We start from the raw sequence: 17615 nt of genomic DNA on the forward strand, positions 1-17615 counted from the left end.
TGTGCATTAACGTACGCTGGCTTTGGGTGCGGAAAGGCATCTCCAGGAGCAGCTGAGACTGAGAGCCCCGAAGTGAGCGCCCCCTTCTGGCCATAGAGTTTCCTATAGTATGGTAAAGAAAAAAGTTTGGATTAGGGAGGCACGATATTGGATTCTTGCTGATTTACAATATGCAGTTTTTTTTATACAACCCTTTTTGATTCGCATTGACATCAGGTGAACAATTTCTGCATCCCTTCAGCTGGTGTGACACTCCTGTAACTTGTTGATCCAGTCAATCACACACCCATACGTTGTAGTCGTATTAATAGTAAACAAATATTTAATTCATCGTCAAAGGCTCTTTAGCTCAGTGGTTCAGAGCACTGGTCTTGTAAACCAGGGGCCGTGAGTTCAATCCTCACTAGGGCCTTGAATGCCACTTTTCTTATCATTAGCGGTCACAAATCTACATCTAAATGATCAAAAAAACATCCTATGTATTAACAGAGCTATTTAGAACTCGACACCAAACACAAGGATTTGACAGGAGGACATTTGTTGTGTAATCAGCATCCCTGTGCTACATCTGAATCTGGGGGTCCAGGTAGCTCTTAGGCTGGCACCCCATGAACAAAACCTGGCTCCTTAGCACAGCGGCCTGTTTTGGTAACTAAGTCAAGGTCCTTTCTCCCCCTTTCTGGTATTTCTGTCTGTCCACAGTCCGTCTAATAAAGGCAAAAGTCTCTAATTACATTTTTGATATTCAAGGTTTACATTTTTGGGGGAATTGTAGGAGGCGAAGCATTTTGGAGCGGTGTCTTTGAGCAAAGCACCAAACAACCACCTGCTTCAAGGATCCTATGTGTGATGTAATGTAAATAACCCCAACATTTCCTCTCTGGGATTAATAAAGCATATCATTAAGCTTTAATGCAGGGGGCATCATCTTCCACTGGATTAGGTCTACTGCACTGAATTTATATTAATTAAAACTCTGTATACTGTACTCGAGTTTGAGGATTTCTTCTGCAGTAAGGGTGTTATTGTTTCATTTAATTTCAAAAACGTTTTAAAAGTCATTACATTGGTCCTTTAAAATGTGCAGTAAAGGTATTGTATATTAATGTACAACATTTGCACTGCATAGGTATAGTATTTTTAATTAACAAATCTATCAAGCGTGCACACAGCAATTCTTTGACACAGTTTTGTTATCCGGAATGAAAAAACACATATGTCTCTATCTACAGAAAGATGAACAGATATTAAAATCACATTTGAGATAAAGTAATTAACAGGCAATTTAGAAAATGGTTTATGATGATTAACATATCAGTGTGACCCGGTCCAGAGTTGTGTTTCAAATGCCTGTCTAATTCTCATGAAAAAAAAGGAGTGTGACAATGAGTCTCAAGAATGTGTGTGTGTGTGTGTTCAGCTGATAGCTCTACGCAGTCGTCTGACATTCCCCCTGACAGCTCTGAACTTTTCACAGTGCCAGGACTGTCAGAGAGCGAGAAGGGGAGAAAGAGGGAGAGAGAAAGAGGGAGGTGAAAAAGGGGAGGGGGAAACCACGTCGGGGGGGGTCTATCTATCTGTCTGTCTGTCTGTAATCAGTGACGGTGTGCATGCTTGTATGTTTTGGCGCAGCAAGGTTTCTGCCTGTTCCCCCATCATCACCTGGTGATGTGTGATGAAGGTCAGGCCTGTCTGAGGGGTGAAAGCTCCAGAGGCTCCACACAGGACAGCCGGCTGATACTGTCCTGCTGTGTGATCCGAGCGTCGCCCAGACATCCACACAGGTTCCTGTTTGTCGCTCACTGTGTTCTACACTGGTACCAAAACCATCCTGATGACCTGCTTCCAATGTGTGTTTGTATGTACCTCGAGCCATAGTTCTCATATTGTAGGTTATCAAAATGCTGCTTTTGAACGACTCACTATAATCTACAGAATTCTGCACATCTGCTCGCATCGTAAACAAGACAGGCGTTTTAACATCACTGACATACAGCATGCATGAACGTTTCTACTCAAGGGACAGTACAGACAATAATTCACAGTAGGTTTATTATTTAAGGATAAGGCTGGCGATATTCATTATTTTTGCCATCAACAAATCCAATGACAGACCAGAGGCCTGTACTACGAAGCTGGATTTTCGCTTAGCCGGCTAACTTCAGAAAAATCTCGGGCTTTCCGGTCCTACGACGCTGGTTCTCTTTTTAGCAGGCTAGATTTCCATGGTAACTTATGCTGAGCGGCAAACCTGCTCCGGAGCAGGTTAGGTGGCAGGCTAAGAGATCAACTCAGTGAAAGCACCGCCTGCTGACCAATCAGAGCTCCGTGTGCGGAGTTTAAAGCGATCAATTCATATTACAGGATAGAGGAAATACAGAAAAACTGCCGTTGCAGGAAAGACGGCCGGCCAAAATCAACTGACTGTGTGAACGTGAAAATTAATAGAATATCCCCTCCCATCTTCAGAGCAATCTGACTATTATAATATTAGCGTTAAGAAAGCTTACTTAAATATCTGCCACGACATAAGTAACCGGATCAGAGTAACATTAAGTACAGTCCGCGGCACTGTGAGTGCAGACGTCGATGTGTCCAATTATCATTCATATCATATCACATCATAATGTATCATATATTTCCTTATTTGAGTCAGTTTCTTGAGCCGTATCTGGCCGTGCAACACTCACAGTGTCACATACTGTATGCAGAAGTATTATTTTAAGCAACACATTAAGTTGACGAAACACTCGAGTCAAATTCTCCTAATTAAAGTCAGATCCACTCGTGTCTTGGACGGGGCAGTGATTTCATAAACCTGTTAATGTACGCATTCAAACGCTTTTTCTTTTACCAGCTGTATTCACCTTGCAGGTGCAGCTATGTGGCTTTTATCCTGGATAAAGTGTTTAAGTCATGGATGTTTAAAGTTTAACTTCTTCATATTTGACTAATATTAAAGTTCACTTTTCATTCGGAAGTATGACGCTGCGCTGTCAGTACGCTTCTCCGTGTTTGAGATTGGTCGAATGCTCCAAATACCACCCCTTTCATGTGAACGCGCACCTAACTAGATAGGACACGGCGGCTTGAGCGATCCACTTGATAACCAGCGTCGTAGTACAGTTTAGCCAGAGCGCGTATGTTTTGGATTGGGCCAACCGGCTAACTCAAACATATCCAGGTTAGGTTGAACCAGCTTCGTAGTACAGGCCTCTGGGGCCACAGTGTATTTGTGCCATGCTTTCTAGCATCAGTATCCTGTCTCAGGTATAGGACCATTTACAAATATTCCAGGTTGTAAATCCTTACAAATGTGTCACAAATGTAGAGTGTAATTAAAAAAAAGGTATGGCCAGGAACAGCTGACTGAGAATCTGGAAATGAACCACCTCAACTGGGCATAGGGTTGCCCAGGGAAAAGAAAACCCTGTAGTAACGTCATGTGATGTCTAAGAAGTAACGTCATGTAATTTGAATTTCCCTATTCAGTCACCCGGTGCTGCATAACAAAGCTCAGGACACTCCTCTAACTTGTTGAACTTGTCAGGATCCACACCCATGATTGTTCAAGGTGACTTTATAATGTTAATCAAATAAGAGCTCCTTCACAGGGCCCTATAGCTCAGTGGTTAGAGCACTGGTCTTGTAAACCAGGGGTCGGGAGTTCAATTCTCCCTGGGGCCTGATTTTTGATCCCTAATGATCAAAAACAAATATTTGAATATCAAAAAACAAATCCTGTTTAGGAAGGGAGTTACTTATAAACACCACAAGAAGTTGAACATATTTAATACTGTTTGAAATGTTTATTTTTTATTCAAAAGTATGTTATCTTGCTGAAGTTAAATTGTTTGATGTTGAACCCTTCTTGCAATGTGTTGGGGAGATATTTTCCAAGGCCCATAACTTTGACCCAGTTTATCAGTTCATACTGTCCTGGCTGAGCACACGCACCTGTAACCTTGGCTGCTGTGCTCTCAGTGTTTTGTCTCCCTGTTCCTGCCTGTTGGCGTCAGCTGATAGAGGTGTTATGGTTCTATCTTGTTATGCACAATGTTGATTATTCTCTCTGAACTAAATACATGGGTCTGGGGTAGAGTTCTTCAGAATTTACGTGACAACTCTACCGTGAAGTCAGAACCTCTGACTCTTTGACTTGTTTTGTGAATTCTCCGGCCGAAGCTCCAAATATACCCATCAGTGTTTGACATCAGAGCTCCAGCTCTCCCTGTGTCTTCTTTGAGTCGGTGACTCCTCCTGCATTGCTACACAGAAGTTTCCCCCACAAATTGGCGTTGTCGGCAGGATACCAACAAATCTTCAGAACTGGTAAGTGCAATTTAAAATCTATTTTGGACATTGCCTTACCAGAATCTGTGATTGACGGTATCCTAAAATTACCTGTGAAACTGAGCGGTTGTGTTTCGTTTTTGGTTAATGAACATTTGGGGATAGTAACCCCAGGGAATCAGTGTCTGGGGACTTTGTCCTGGCTGATTTTCTCTGTGTATGCTGCTCGGGACGGAAGTGCCATACAAGCATACACAGCTCATGTTTGGAGAAACCTTAAAGAAAGGCATCAGTAAAGTGGAACTTCTGTATGAAAGCAATGTAAAGATTTGTAGTGGCCAACACTAGCAGTTAGGAAGAAGCAGCCAGAGATATCACCACTATCGCCTCTATAAACACGGCTCCAGCTGCAGCGCGGGGTGTGTGTGTAAATACCTCCCCGTATCTATGTGGCTGGTGAAGTGCACTGAGAGGGAGAAAGTCACAGCCTTTGTCTATAGCTTTAACTCACACCACCGCCGTCTCTATTAAAAACGAGATGGTCTAAAAGCACTCTCGTTGTTTGTGACTGTTTTCTACGTGCTGGTAAAACGGGGCAGCGCGAGGTGCGTGCATTACCTGATGCGCCACAGTTCCCTACATTGCTGGAGGAACTGGTGCCGGTCCGGGGTGCATACATAAAATTATAGGCTAATTGACCACGGGTGGGCAGTGGCACGCGAGTGTACATTACATTACATGTTAGACGCTTTTATCTAAAGTGACTTACATACTCAATATTGTGGACAATCCCCACAGGAGCAATTAGGGGTGAAGTGTCTTGCCCAGGGACACAACGACATGCTGACTGCAGTGGGGTTTGAACCTGTGACCCCCTGATCCCAACACCAAGGCTCTAACCACTGCGCCACACGCCTCCCTTGTAGAACAAGACTGTGTTTCATCGTTGTAATGAACTTGATAGCGAGTGTATAGGCTGGCCCGTGCAGGACTACTATTAACTGTGCTGTTGTTGGAGAGAAAGGGTAGCGGGAAAAAGTCTATGCGCTCCTGATCGGGGGGGCATAGCGCCACTAGAATAGAGTAGTGGTGTCGCAAGAGGATAAGCTAGTTATCGCTCTTGGACGGTCATCAGGCACCGATCTAGGACTTGTATACAAGGGTGGAAGCGTGAGTCAAGGCGCCCCACTGAGAGATAATTCCCTACCCCCTCTGAAACCTCTTATTTCGGACTAAATTGAGCTGGATGAGCTTTGCTGGCGCGCTGGTGTTTATTACGAGTTCATGTTTGTTTGTCTGATTGTTTGTATCGGGGGTCTATATTGGTTTGTCTAACCGCCGTCTTGTGCATGTTTTGTATCAACTCATAATGAATCAGCCCACAGCCAGGTTAAAATAAACTAAGCTTTAGTTAACTCACCAGTAAATTACTTAAGACAAATAAATAATATAAAGATGTAAAGCAAAATTCTGGTAGTATAAATGTGCTGCAAAATGAAAATAAATAGCAAAAGAGTGTTTTTATGTCCTGCATCTGAGTGTGCATTACATTACATTTAGCTGATGCTTTTATCCAAAGCGACTTACAATTACCAATTACAGGGACATTCTCCCTGGAGTAACTGAGGGCTAAGTGCCTTACTCAAGGGCACACTAGTGGTGGTGTTCCAGGCGGGATTTGAACTCACAACCTTCCGATCTTCAGCCCACCTCACTATCCATTAGACCACCACTACCCACTGTGTGCAGAGGAAAATGTAAACAAGAAGCACACTGTTCAGGGTGTGCGCTGTAGGTGTAAGAAGAAAAGAAGATGATATTGCTTTAAGAATACATTCTTAAATTGTATTGCTGTTATGTTAAGATATGTTTGTGACCTTGTATAAACCCTATGCCCCGTCCTGCACCCTGAGACCCTCAGAGGCATCACTGCTGGTCGTAAACAACCTGCCTGAGGAGGTCAGGGTTGCAACATCTGTCTGCTCTTTTAGGTCAATGTTGTATTATTTGTTTCATTTATTCTTAATCTATGTATTGTATGGTAATAATTAAAACAACGTAATGTATTGAACACATTCCAAAACAAAGCTGATAAGACAGAACTAGACTCAGATATAATACGAATTATTGTAGAAACCTTTTGTGCTGTTGCTGCAAAATGGAAACTTTGTTGATTATCTATTCCAACTGGCCACTGGAATCAGATAATTAATATAAGTTGAAGTTCAATTACAGTTTTAAATACAGTTTAACATTCTTTATTAAACTGCTTCAAATTATTTCTCATATCAACCAAATTGGTCTCCATAGACATTACTAAAATTCAAATAGTTGTTAACTACTGACAAGTTTTCTGAAACTAAGCTTATGAACAAAATAGTTTGGATCCCTGGTTAAGCCAGGATCGATATATTTGTTGAAGTTTTTATTGTATGCATAATAAATGTGTTAAATGAATTGAGCAATTCTTTAAAAAGTATAATGTTGCAATCTCTTTCAAATAAGTAATTACAGTTAAAAAATAGATGTTGTTTTCCAAGGGCCTCTCCTTCACAGGCCTACACTTTAAATCATGAGACTTTCAAATCATAACAGACAGAGATCAGTATCACTTTGTGTTGCAAGCTAAATGTCAAATGTATTTAATTAATGTACAGTTGTTTTGATTTATTTTGACATTTCTCAGTAATGACACCCTCAGACACCCAATATCATTCATGCTATGCCTTCAGTAATAACTCAGATGTTAAGGGGGTGAAGCTTTTCCTCCCAAATCAGATATGCTTTGTTTTTTAACAAATGTATCAATTTCCTGCATAATATATGTTTCTCAGAATAGTGTTTTGTAAGCTGCACACAGGTGATACTGAGTCTTCTCGATTAATAGATTATAAACTATACCATGCTTAAATAGACTCCTAAGTTATTATTTCATATGTAACATATGTAAGAAAAGGGAGGGAAGAGTCAACTATATTGAGTAATTGATTTTATATTGGGTAATTTATTTCTCAAACCTATGTTTTATGGAAGAGAACATGTATTTCTGATAAACTAATATGTTATCAAAAGGTAAATGGTGAATTAATATACATTTAGAATAATTGGGAAGGGGTTATATCCACAGGGACTAGCTCACCTTTAACTTACAATAAAATGTCTCTGCTATGGACTGATGAGTATATGATTCTTGCATGTTCAATGACTAACACAAACCTTCAAAATGATAATGTGCATGTGTCAGGAAGGCTCCCAAATAATTCTGAGGAGCCTATTTTTGTAATTAAATGATAATGTGCTAATCCATTACTTTGAGTTGTCTTCACTCAGAAAACATCCCTATCAGGTGGTAACCCAATAACTAGGACAGCTCTCAAGGCCAAGGGTCAGAGAGAAAGGGTCACACTCTCCGGCTGCAGAGAGCACCCCCAGCCACGTGCAAGGAAGCACGAGGTCGTTCGAGATGAGAGGATTCTTCTCTTCACCTTTCTGCTCAGGGGGCTAAAGCAGACAACCCTGCAGGAATAGCAAGGGTTTCAGAGGCCTCTATAATACAAGGTTCCATGTTTCTTGGAGCAGTTTCATATCTCGTTAATCAAATAAGAGCTCCTTCACAGGGCCCTATAGCTCAGTGGTTAGAGCACTGGTCTTGTAAACCAGGGGTCGGGAGTTCAATTCTCCCTGGGGCCTGATTTTTGATCCCTAATGATCAAAAACAAACATTTGAATATCAAAAAACAATTCCTGTTTAGGAAGGGAGTTACTTATAAACACCACAAGAAGTTGAACATATTTAATACTGTTTGAAATGTTTCTTTTTTATTCAAAAGTATTTTATCTTGCTGAAGTTAAATTGTTTGATGTTGATCCCTTCTTGCAATGTGTTGGGGAAATATTTTCCAAGGCCCATAACTTTGACCCAGTTTATCAGTTCATACTGTCCTGACTGAGCACACGCACCTGTAACCTTGGCTGCTGTGCTCTCAGTGCTTTGTCTCCCTGTTCCTGCCTGTTGGCGTCAGCTGATAGAGGTGTTATGATTCTATCTTGTTATGCACAATGTTGATTATTCTCTCTGAACTAAATACATGGGTCTGGGGTAGAGTTCTTCAGAATTGACGTGGCAACTCTACCGTGAAGTCAGAACCTCTGACTCTTTGACTTGTTTTGTGAATTCTCCGGCCGAAGCTCCAAATATACCCATCAGTGTTTGACATCAAAGCTCCAGCTCTCCCTGTGTCTCCTTTGAGTCGGTCACTTCTCCTGCATTGCTACACAGAAGTTTCCCCCACACAATGCATGTAGAAACCCTGTTGAATTTGGATATTTTTTTATTTATCTTTGGTTTGTGCGCGCAACGCAAAAAAAGCAGTGATCTTACCGTAGATACTTTGTAGCACTGAGCTCTTACTCTCTGACAGTTTGGCGGGTTGGGCTCGGATTTCCATCTTCTTCCCTTTGTGGGCGTGGTTTGAATCACTTGACTCCGCCTCTTCGCAGGCTTGTACCTTCCTCCTTCTGCGTGTGTGGAACCTGGAGACGCACATACACATGCACGATGTTAAATAAAAAATAATTCAGACTGTGTTCAAAGGTTTAAAAGCTGGCAAAACCTCACAGTAATATTCACCAAGCATAAACAAAGTAAACAAAGTTTATTCAAGGCAGTTAATAGTCAGCACATACAGAATATAATGGTGAAGCTGAATGGAAACAGAGGGCCTCCCGCTGCGGATGGGCAGCCTCTCAGAGGAACACAGTGCGTAAAAGGGAGAGAAAAGCAAAGAGAGGCTGCTGGTAGCTATTAGAGCAGCACGGCTGAACTTTTAGCCTCTTGTTAAACCGGTATGAAAGCTCTAAATGATAGCCTGTCTGTCCCCTGCCTCCTTGTCTCACCCCTCTCCCACGCTCTCCCCCCCACTGCTCAACTGTTGATGGCATCCAGACCGAAGATGGAGGGGGGGGGGGGTTACATGAGAGATGAGAAGGGTGGCATGTATGTGGGAGAGTGCACATGTGGGCACCACATGGCACTGCCAATCTCCCACCGCCATAGAGGCTGCGGCTACTGAACACCCCTCCAGGTACAAACACACCTTAACACACACACACACACACACACACCTTAACACACACACACACACACACACCCTAAACACACACACACACACACACACACACCTTAACACACACACACACACACACACACCTTAACACACACACACACACACACACACCTTAACACACACACACACACACACACCTTAACACACACAACACCTTAACACACACACACACACACACACACACACACACACACACACACACACACACACACACACACACACACACACACACACACACACACACACACACACACACACACACACACACACACACACACACACACACACACACACACACACGTAAACTCACCTCCACCAAGCTCTCTGGATGATGCACGCAGCCTCATTCCTCCGCCTGCACTGCTCTTTGTTGTGTTCCTTGTGCGTGCGTGTTGAGATGGGTGCTTGTGTGGCAGACTGAGTCTTTCTTGAGGGGCTTTTATGATCTGAAGATGAACTGCCTCTTAATGAGGGAATGAGAGTTTGGTCTTTGGTGGCGGCCTTTTCTGAAGTCTGCTCTTTGTGGTTTCTGTGCTTTTGTAGAGCAGTGGGGGCATCATCCTTGCCAGCGGCGGTGTGCACAGTCATGTGAGCATCTTTCTTTCTCAGAGGGATGCATTCTCTGTTAATAGTGTCTGTCCCTGCGACGCTGATGGAAGGAATGCACGTGCCTGAAGAGGGACGTTCCCTGACTCTGGGCGTGGAGGGGGGTCGAGGTTTGAGGCTGGGTGGCGGGCTGCAGCCGGCAGGAGAGAGAAGCTCCCTCAGCCTGGTGGTCTGGAGAGCACCGGGCACATGACAGTGGCGGATCAAAGCATCATGAACCTCATGTGGTTCAGCTGCTTTACTTTTTCTGGAGGATTTGCTCTTGTGGGCTATTGGGTTGGTGGGATAAAAAGAAGACATGAGTTATCAAAGAGGTTATATTTAAAAAATGTACTTGTCGAAAAGCGGCTTTGTATTCCAACTAATCTTCTTGGAGTTTTTAGCATTTTGTCATTTTGTCAGTTTATATAACCGCTCATACTGCATGCTCAAATGAGAAAGACACTCAGAATTATTTTGACAAACATACCTGTACCTTTGACTCTCTCCTCTTTGCTTCTGGTGCGTTCAGCTTTTGATGATCTCTTTTTTTCCACCACAGAGTCATTTATTGATAAGTCTTCTATAATATTCACAAGTTTGTCCTGCTCTGTTTTCACCAAAGGGCCCCTTCTCTTCTCTGCAGCGTCCACAGAGACCAGCTGCACAGCTTCTCTCCTCCGCTGTTCTTCTTCTCCTCGTTTCCTGGACAAAAAGAAAAGCGCTCGGTCTAATCGCGGCCTCAGGTTAATGCATTTAAGCTATATTATAACTACTCAAATAAAATGGTTAAACTGTTTAAAAATTATGTTTTTTTAGTCGTGGAGCAAGACAAATGTCTCACAGCTTGGTTATAAATCAGGAACAAATATGATAAGAAGGTGAGATATTTGTTGTTGTTTATATGAAAAACACATCATCAAGACTCAATAAAACTTCCTGCTTGAAATAATGAGAAGAGTTTAAATCAAGTGTTATGTAAGACAGAATAAAGGTGAGACTGGTGAGCAAATGGCAAAAGGAGAAGAAGCCAGGAGAGAGAGACAGGGGGAAGATGTATGTGTGTGCAGGGATGACAGGGAGAAAGATAGATATGAAGAGAGTGTGACTGTTCCTATCGGGGCGAGAAGAAGAAGACAGAGACAGATAATGGAGACAGAAACAGCAGTGAGCGATCATGATGCTTCACTTCATGTGTGGCCTTTGTATGTCTATATACACAAATATGGAAGTGTGTAGGTGTGTGTGCTCCTCTCTCACTTGGCTGCATCCTTGCGCAGCTGCTCGTGCCTCATGAAGAGCTGCTTCCTCTCCCTGAAGGCCTTGCGGACGGTGTAGCCCTTGTAGACCGCCTGGATGGAGGCAGCAGCGATGTCCTGGATGGCTGCTATGGACAGAGCGCCGTGCTCCAGCATGAACTGAGTCACCTCACTGTGCCCCCCCAGCAGAGCGTAGTCCAGAGGGGTGTACCTTCACAACACAAACACCACAGTCATTCATGTATTTCACCCTCTCCTCACCCGCTGATCCTTCCTCTTGACAGGCACTCACCTCTCCTCAGTGTGCTCCATGTGATTAGGAAAGGCGTTGTATCCCAGCAGCAGTTTCACAGCGTCCAGGTAGCCATTGTTACATGACCAGTGGAGAGCGGTCCGCCCCTTTGCACACATAAAAAAAAGCACTTACTCAAACTACAGTTGTGTCCAAAATCTCAACATAGCTCACATATATATGCTTGTTTTACCTCCTTGTCCTGTATGTTTGAATCAGCATTGTTCTCCATGAGCACAGCCATGCAGGTGATGTATCCGCCATAAGCAGCACACTGCAGAGGAGTCCGTCCTGCCTGGTCCTACCCAGGAGAAGTCACATATTTAACAGTCAGGTGCAGGACAATTTAAAATAGCTCAGGATTTAAAGGTCCCCTATTATACTGTTTTTCATCAATATATTATAGGTCTCAGATATATACAAAACATGTCTCTGAAGTGTTTGGCCTCGAAATACCCAACAGATCGTGCATTGTAGCATCCCATAAACCCCTCTGTTTCTGCCCTGTTTCAAAAGTACTGATTCTCTGTCTGTTACTTTAGATCAGGGGTCGGCAACCCGCGGCTCTCGAGCCGCATGCGGCTCTTTAAGCCCTCTACTCTGGCTCCCTTGAGCTTAGACAAAATTAAGAAGGAAATAAAATACAAATATTTGTAGGACTATTTAAATGTTGTTGCACGGTTGAAAATGTTTCGTTTCTTGTATTTTGAGGTGATACTGTGACACATAAAAAAAAAAAAAAAATTGTTTTAATTAGGTCAACTAAAATATGCGTCATATCCTGCGACGGTCCCGCACCAGCGCCTTTTCTTGCAGGCGAATAACCTGACCCCCGGCTCGATGAGCGAACTATGGATAAATCAAAGAAAAGTATCGGAGGAACACAGAGGGTTTAATTCTGCGAGGACAGAGTTATATGCTTTCACAGCAAACGATGCTGGTTTACCGGTATTTGATATGTGGAGAGAAGTCGTCAAAGGTGCTGCAGCCTTTACGTATTGGAGGAAAAAAAACGGAAGAGGAGGACAGCTGACTATCTTCAGTCATAATTGAATCAGTTAACTCGTTTTAGGGTGCAGCTATATGTTTTATTTATTTCAAAGTGGGCCCATTTTTATTATATTCATTTTCTTCAAATGTGCAGAGGACTCCCCAAGTGCTGTGTTGATTTATCTTAAAGTAGGCCTGTGCATTTTCTTTTATTCTCCTTATAAGAGTTCTTTGTTTATTATTAGAGGTAAACAGTTTTATAATGTAATAAATAATAAATACAAAAAAACTGTAGTTTTTGTCAATGATGTAACAATATATACAACTTTATAAGCTATCAAGCTATCAAATATGTTTTGCGGCTCCAGACAAAAAGAATGTGTGGAAAAGGGGGCAAAATGGCTCTTTTGGTCATAAAGGTTGCAAACCCCTGCTTCAGATGAAAATAAGGAGCCTCCTCCCCCCCTCTTACCCCTTTCACACCAACGGTGTTTCAGGGCCGGTTCGGTGCTGGTGCTTGAAAAGCACCGGGTTTTCCTGTTCACACCGCAGCGGAGCAGCGTCATAGCTCCGGAATCCGGTTCGTTTCGAGCACCAAAAAGTTGTCCGTCTAGAAGCAAGAACCGCATACGTCACGTTTACGTCGGAGGGGGGCGAGATTAACCTGAGCTAACAGTTAAGGCGAGTACGGCAAATAAAAGTTGTAACAAGCAGTAGTGCTGAGCAAAGTGACTAGAACGCAACCACACACTTGTTAAAAAAAACACACTTTATAAAGTCAGGCAACACTAACCAGGCTTCGTGTGATTCTGTTTATTTGTACCTTACTTTGACCATCCGTTCGCTGTTATTGATCATTGTGGAGAGCAGGCAGACGTTTTGTTTGTTATTATAGCAGCTATCGGATGGAATCAATACATGGGCTGCACAGGTTGTCATGTCCGACTATCACAAGTAGAATCATAATGAAAAATACGTCGGTAAAAAGTGCCTGTAGAAAACTGCTTAGCAAGTAGTCAGTTTAGCTTCGGTTGCTATGCTAACATCACCCATGTTATACCAGAGAAACTTTCATAACAGCGTTGTGATGCCAAACAGCGTCAATTCAGACTGACACCAAACAGTGTCAATTCAGACTGACACACATTCACTTAAGGGGAACTGGGGATATGTATCAGCTGCTTGTGTGACAGTCAGACAGTGAATACTTTAGAGCCGTGTGAGCTAACCCGGAGCTAACGGGAGAATACACTCCCGTTGAAGAGCAGCCGGCCAGCACTGCAGCGGTCGGTAAATGCCGCTGAAACACATTAATAAACAATGAACCACGGCACTCTGGAGAAAAGTATAAGGTTGGAGAAGTCGTCATTTAATTTAATCTGGCTTCGTATGATTAAAAGCAACGCAGTCCCCGGCCCGTTGTTGTTGTGAGGTGAGCTCCGGCGTTGGGGAGAAACTCAGCGACGTAAACTGTGACGTCATGACGCAGCAGCGGCAGCACCAGTCGGGCTCTGAGCGGTGTGAAAAGAGCCGGCGCTAAACCGAAGAACCGGTTCTGAACCAGAAAAGCTCTAGCACGGAGCTTGAACCGGAGTTGCGTTGGTGTGAAAGGGGCATGAGAGATATTTGGTTAAAAATAACCACAATGGTGCTCTAGGAGGAGATTCAGGTGATAAGGGGGGGGGGGGGTTACCTTGGTTGGTGATTGGCTAATGGTTACACAAGCCAACACATCGTTATGACATCATAAAGAGGCCAAAATCTGATCAGCTCATTTTCAGACAGGTTTTTATATAAATGGATCAGGACAAAAAGAGAGAGAATCTTTTTTCCTGAAACTTTCAGAGTCTCTTTACACAGAGGGGACACATATTTATGTATAAAATACATGAAAAAGTGGATTTTGCATAATAGGTGATCTTTAAGAGCTTCTCCCTGCTTTTATACACACCGCTCGTAAAGCAATGCAGAGGAGGATTTCATTTCCACATTTATCCTTTGATTTATACTGGACATGCTGCTTGAGCCGACAAATCTGCAATCTATGTTCAGTGGATAGATTTCCCTGTCTGGTGCAGCCAAAACTTACAGAATGCTAAAGCTGTCTTTCATAGCAAATGAGGGTTTACATTTATAGATATATTTTGAAATGTAGTAGTATTCATTGCCATCAAATGTGGGCGTATACAGATGGACAAGTGCAACAGATGGATGGTGAGAACATATCATTTTGACTAGATTGATTTCTAGGGATTCCTTTTGCTAAACTGGAAATGTTCTAGTGCAATAAACAAGGATTAAGGATGGAAAACAAGAAAAACGACTTGAATATCTTATTAAGAATATGTATATGTGAATGGTGAGCATCAAAAAGGGATTTAAAGAAACAGAAGTGCTTTGTACCAGAGGTGTATGTGTATTTTGAGTGTACGCATTAATACCTGTACGTTGGGACTGATCCCATTCTCCATGAGTATCTGGCAGACCTCAGCATTGCCTCCAAGAGCTGCCCAATGCAACGCAGTGTGACCATCCACGTCTACCAGGTCCACACTTGCAGAACCTTTTTTCATAAATAAATAATAATGTATACTTAAAACACTGTGGTACTGAAACGGATATTATGTAGTTATTAGGACGCTTGCACCAACTGTGTACCAATTACAAGACTAACCTTTGATGAGTGTGAGAATGACATCTCTGTGTCCCATCTCACAAGCCCGAAACAGCGGCGCGTGTTTCATTACATCCAAAGAGTCGACCATCGCCCCCCGCTCCAGCAGCAGCTTCACTGTGCTCACATGGCCTGACAGGGAGGCCGCATGCAGTGCTGTTGGAACACACACAAATACACACACACATTTAAAAAACAAGATAGAGGTCCCTGAATCTAACTGGACAATAAACAGCCTAAGGAGCACTTCTCCTTTCTTGCGCGCCTGTCCTTTGTTCATCTATTGGTTAATGATAATATATGGTTGTGGCTAAGGCCTGGTCAATGGCGGGTTAAACAGGCAGAGACATTTAATGATGCACTTAAGCCTCTTGGTCCCCCCCCCCCCCTCCTCAGCCTCTGTCCAGTCCCCAGACAGCACCGACTAAAGTCAAGTGCATGGAAGTGTTCGGGGCACCAGTCAGCTCCACTGCCCTTCACACCGTCTCATTAGGATGACTCAACCGTTGCATGTTCTGCATGCATAAACAATGAACGCCTGGTTGAGCAGAGGGGGTTATTGCCATGGAGATTTTACGTCTAAACAGCCCTGGGAGTCAGTGCATGGCAGTAAGTCGTGTGTGCATATGTGAGTGTTTTGTGTGTGTGTGTGTGTGTGTGTGTGTGTGTGTGTGTGTGTGTGTGTGTGTGTGTGTGTGTGTGTGTGTGTGTGTGTGTGTGTGTGTGAGGATGGTGCTGGCAGGGAAGGGAGTCTATTCAGCGGGCTCACACTAATTTTGCTGACAGTATCACTTCCCTCTCTCCCTCAGTCTCTCTTGCACCTTTGGGGGAATCCCCTGTGACATCATCACCCCTAGCCTAAAACAAGCAGAAAGCCATGCTCTGAAAAAACAATATTAGGGATGCACATATTGAGTTTTCTAAGCGGATACAGACAGCCAAAAAGGACCTGCTTCTCATGGCCTATTACGGATAGAGAAATCATAACTATCATAACTTTATTTAAATAGTGGTCCAAGCGGGGTTGACGACACGCAAACAAAACAAAAATACATTTTAATCTGAAGTCAACAATGGGTATTTGATTTACAAAGAAACACCACGTAAAAAACTCTAAAACCTAAAATAACAAAATGACCAATAATTATTAATTATACCGTCTTACTTCTCGTCACAGAAGTGATTGAGCCTGTCCATAAGAAATCTGCTTAACTTTTTAAACCCTGTGATTCATTTCTGATATTGCTTTGAGATTCTTCCAGGAAACATAACATGTAAATATGCATTGTCAACAATTCATCGGCCTGGTATATTGTATATTGGGTATCTTTAATAAAAGTGTGTGTGCTTGTGTACAGAATAATCAACAGGGCTTGTTTGTTGCAATGCCAAAAAAGAGAGGAAGAGGGGCAACGGTGTGGGTGTTGGTCACATTTGTTCGGAGCATCAGTTGCCCCCCCTGTTTCTCAGGAGCTCACCGGTGCCTCCGTACTTGTCGGCCATGTTGATGTCAATGTGAGGGGTGAGGGCCAGCATGGTGCGGATGACATCATCACTGCCCTTCCCAGCGGCCCACATAAAAGCCGTCCTCCCCTCCAGGTCGGGTTCATCCTTGACAGACGGGTGGGACAGAAACACACCCACTGTCTCCTACAGGCGCACAGAGACGGGCAGTTAGTTTTTGTGTGATTTAGTTTTGGGATTTTAAAAGAGATGCTGAACATACATAATGAGACCGCTTTATTTCATTATCAACGATATTACATTTTGGATAACGATGCGTGATGCTGACTCAGCAGGATTCCCAGTTCTGCGTGTTAATTGAATGAGACTCACAGCATTGTTGCTCTGAGCCCCATAGTGCAGAGGTGTTGCTCCTTGGCTGTCTGAGGGAATAGTGCCTGAAGTGTTTCTCTCCAGCAGCAGGTGGACTATTTTGGCATGGCCTGAAAAACATGTTTACATTAGTGGGATGTGAGGGGGACTGATAATGAAAAAGGATCTACAGTTAGGAGTTAGGACAACTGCTTGGTTATACAAAGGCCCCTTGTAATTTCAGTTGACTTTCACAGAACTGGTAACAGAAAAGCAAGAAACTCCTCAAGTCAACAAAAGTCAACTGTCACTTACACACCTACCTACCACTCTATTTGACTATTCTAATCATCCTGGTTATACATTCTAACATGTGCTAATTAGCACTAAAACAGTGCTCATGGGAATATCACCTGGCACAAGATTTAAAATGTCAGCCATCATCACAGTCAGTATGATTCATCTTCTTGTGACCATAAATGTCTGCACACAATTTCATAGTAATTCATCTAAGAGTTTAAGACTCAATATAGCTTGATTATTTTTTTTTATAGTGCCACAGTTCCCTACAGAGGTCCAAG

General features: G+C 43.0%; 1 protein-coding gene and 3 non-coding genes across 7 annotated transcripts in view; 3 read left to right on the forward strand and 1 right to left on the reverse strand.

The window, feature by feature from the left end:
• Positions 1-17615, reverse strand: part of invs (inversin) — a 29478-nt gene that overhangs the window by 747 nt on the left and 11116 nt on the right. For 3 of the 4 annotated variants that reach the window (XM_034127672.1, XM_034127673.1, XM_034127671.1), the window contains exons 8-18: positions 17056-17165; positions 16698-16869; positions 15220-15375; positions 14987-15108; positions 11749-11856; positions 11556-11662; positions 11265-11474; positions 10495-10709; positions 9730-10294; positions 8675-8826; positions 16-102 (exon numbers count right to left, since the gene is read on the reverse strand). In XM_034127672.1, the coding sequence (XP_033983563.1) occupies positions 16-102; positions 8675-8826; positions 9730-10294; positions 10495-10709; positions 11265-11474; positions 11556-11662; positions 11749-11856; positions 14987-15108; positions 15220-15375; positions 16698-16869; positions 17056-17165 (2004 nt within the window). The remainder of the gene's footprint in view (positions 1-15; positions 103-8674; positions 8827-9729; positions 10295-10494; positions 10710-11264; positions 11475-11555; positions 11663-11748; positions 11857-14986; positions 15109-15219; positions 15376-16697; positions 16870-17055; positions 17166-17615) is intronic. The other variant, XM_034127674.1, reaches the window with a different exon arrangement.
• trnat-ugu lies at positions 339-412 on the forward strand. Its single transcript has one exon. It is a non-coding gene; the product is annotated as a tRNA-Thr (tRNA).
• On the forward strand, positions 3615-3687 carry trnat-ugu. Its single transcript has one exon. It is a non-coding gene; the product is annotated as a tRNA-Thr (tRNA).
• On the forward strand, positions 7911-7983 carry trnat-ugu. Its single transcript has one exon. It is a non-coding gene; the product is annotated as a tRNA-Thr (tRNA).

The sequence above is a fragment of the Trematomus bernacchii genome, unplaced genomic scaffold (assembly GCF_902827165.1).
Source record: "Trematomus bernacchii unplaced genomic scaffold, fTreBer1.1, whole genome shotgun sequence".
NCBI classification, from domain to species: domain Eukaryota; kingdom Metazoa; phylum Chordata; class Actinopteri; order Perciformes; family Nototheniidae; genus Trematomus; species Trematomus bernacchii.